The 1,255-nt window shown below is 55.4% G+C and overlaps 1 protein-coding gene across 1 annotated transcript in view; it reads right to left on the bottom strand.

The window, feature by feature from the left end:
- Positions 1 to 1,255, bottom strand: part of MAPK13 (mitogen-activated protein kinase 13) — a 33,534-nt gene that overhangs the window by 7,443 nt on the left and 24,836 nt on the right. Inside the window, exon 3 of the mRNA XM_045294787.1 lies at positions 381 to 439. Coding sequence (XP_045150722.1) covers positions 381 to 439 — 59 coding nt within the window. The remainder of the gene's footprint in view (positions 1 to 380; positions 440 to 1,255) is intronic.

Consider the following 1,255-nt stretch of genomic DNA (forward strand, 5'->3'; position numbering starts at 1 on the left):
ATCCTCGCTTTATGCTGGAAGGAGCCCGAAGATCCAGACTCGCACCAGGATCCCCGGAGATGGCCAGGAGCTCCACCAGGCCCCTTGTACTCCAGGCAAACGTCAACTCATCTCCCTCAGCTCCGAATCCTGTGGGGTTGGGTGTGTGTGGGGGGGGTGGGGGGGCGTACCAGCTGGGTAACAAGCAAAACAGTTTTGCAGACAGCATGCACTCTACAAAGCCCCTCCAACCCTGCCTGCCGGCCTTTCTTTCCTCCCTTAGCCACACATGGCACGCAGAACCCCACCCTCACCCCCAAAGAGAATTGGACCTCCTGTAACTGGCTCCTTGGGGACAAGGAGCCCTGTAAATGCCCCAGAACCCAATGCGGTAGACTCACAAGTCATGGAAGTTGCACAGGGAGGAGGCTGGGGTGAAGACATCCAGGAGTCCAATGACCTGGGGGAAAGGTCAGCAGTGAGGGCAGGGCAGCCAAGGTCCTCTCCTCCCCACCCCCACAGAGGGCCCCAGCCAAACACAGGACCACCCTACCCTTCCTAACACACCATCTCCAGCAGGAGGCAAGTCCCCAGCCTTCAGGGAAGGAACTTGGGGTAAACGGGGATGAAGAGTGAGGCTGGAGAGAAGGGGAGGGGACCTTTCTTAACTCTTTGCTCCCAAGCATGGTGCTCAGGGAAAGCAGCACAAATCAAGCAATGAGACAGGAATGACAAAAGGCATACTTGGGGAGGGGGTGCTGGGGAGAGGGGAAGAAGCCTTCCAACGAACCATCCAAGACCCTGACCTTGGCGCCCCTACCACATCCATCCCTGTCTTCCATGGGGCTGGTTTGGAACCAGGGGTAAGATCACCCCAGGCTGGAGGCTAAAGGGGACAGGTTTGATGAAGATGGAGGGGGCTCAACGTGTGCTTGATATTTTGAAATCATGATTTTATTTGTTTGCCCTCCAATGCAGGTAGGCGTCCCGGGGTCAAATGTAACTGCCAGGCTCAGCACTGGCTGGGCCACAGCGATTCCTAAGCAGTTTAAATCGATGGGACCATACAATGGTTATGCACCAGATCTGAGGTCAGGCTGTCTCGGATCAAATCCCCTAACTAGCCCTATGGCCTGTGAGCCTTTCTGTACCCCAGCTTCCCCATCTGTGGAATGGGGGTAATATCGTAGATTAAACTAGCTAGTTGAAGCGAGTCTGGCTAGACCAGAGGAGGTACACTGGTACAGATAGGAACTGAAAATACAGGGAATCCAGG

This window comes from Echinops telfairi, unplaced genomic scaffold (assembly GCF_000313985.2).
Source record: "Echinops telfairi isolate 266 unplaced genomic scaffold, ASM31398v2 ScPeMD7_3533;HRSCAF=4204_1, whole genome shotgun sequence".
NCBI classification, from domain to species: Eukaryota; Metazoa; Chordata; class Mammalia; order Afrosoricida; family Tenrecidae; genus Echinops; species Echinops telfairi.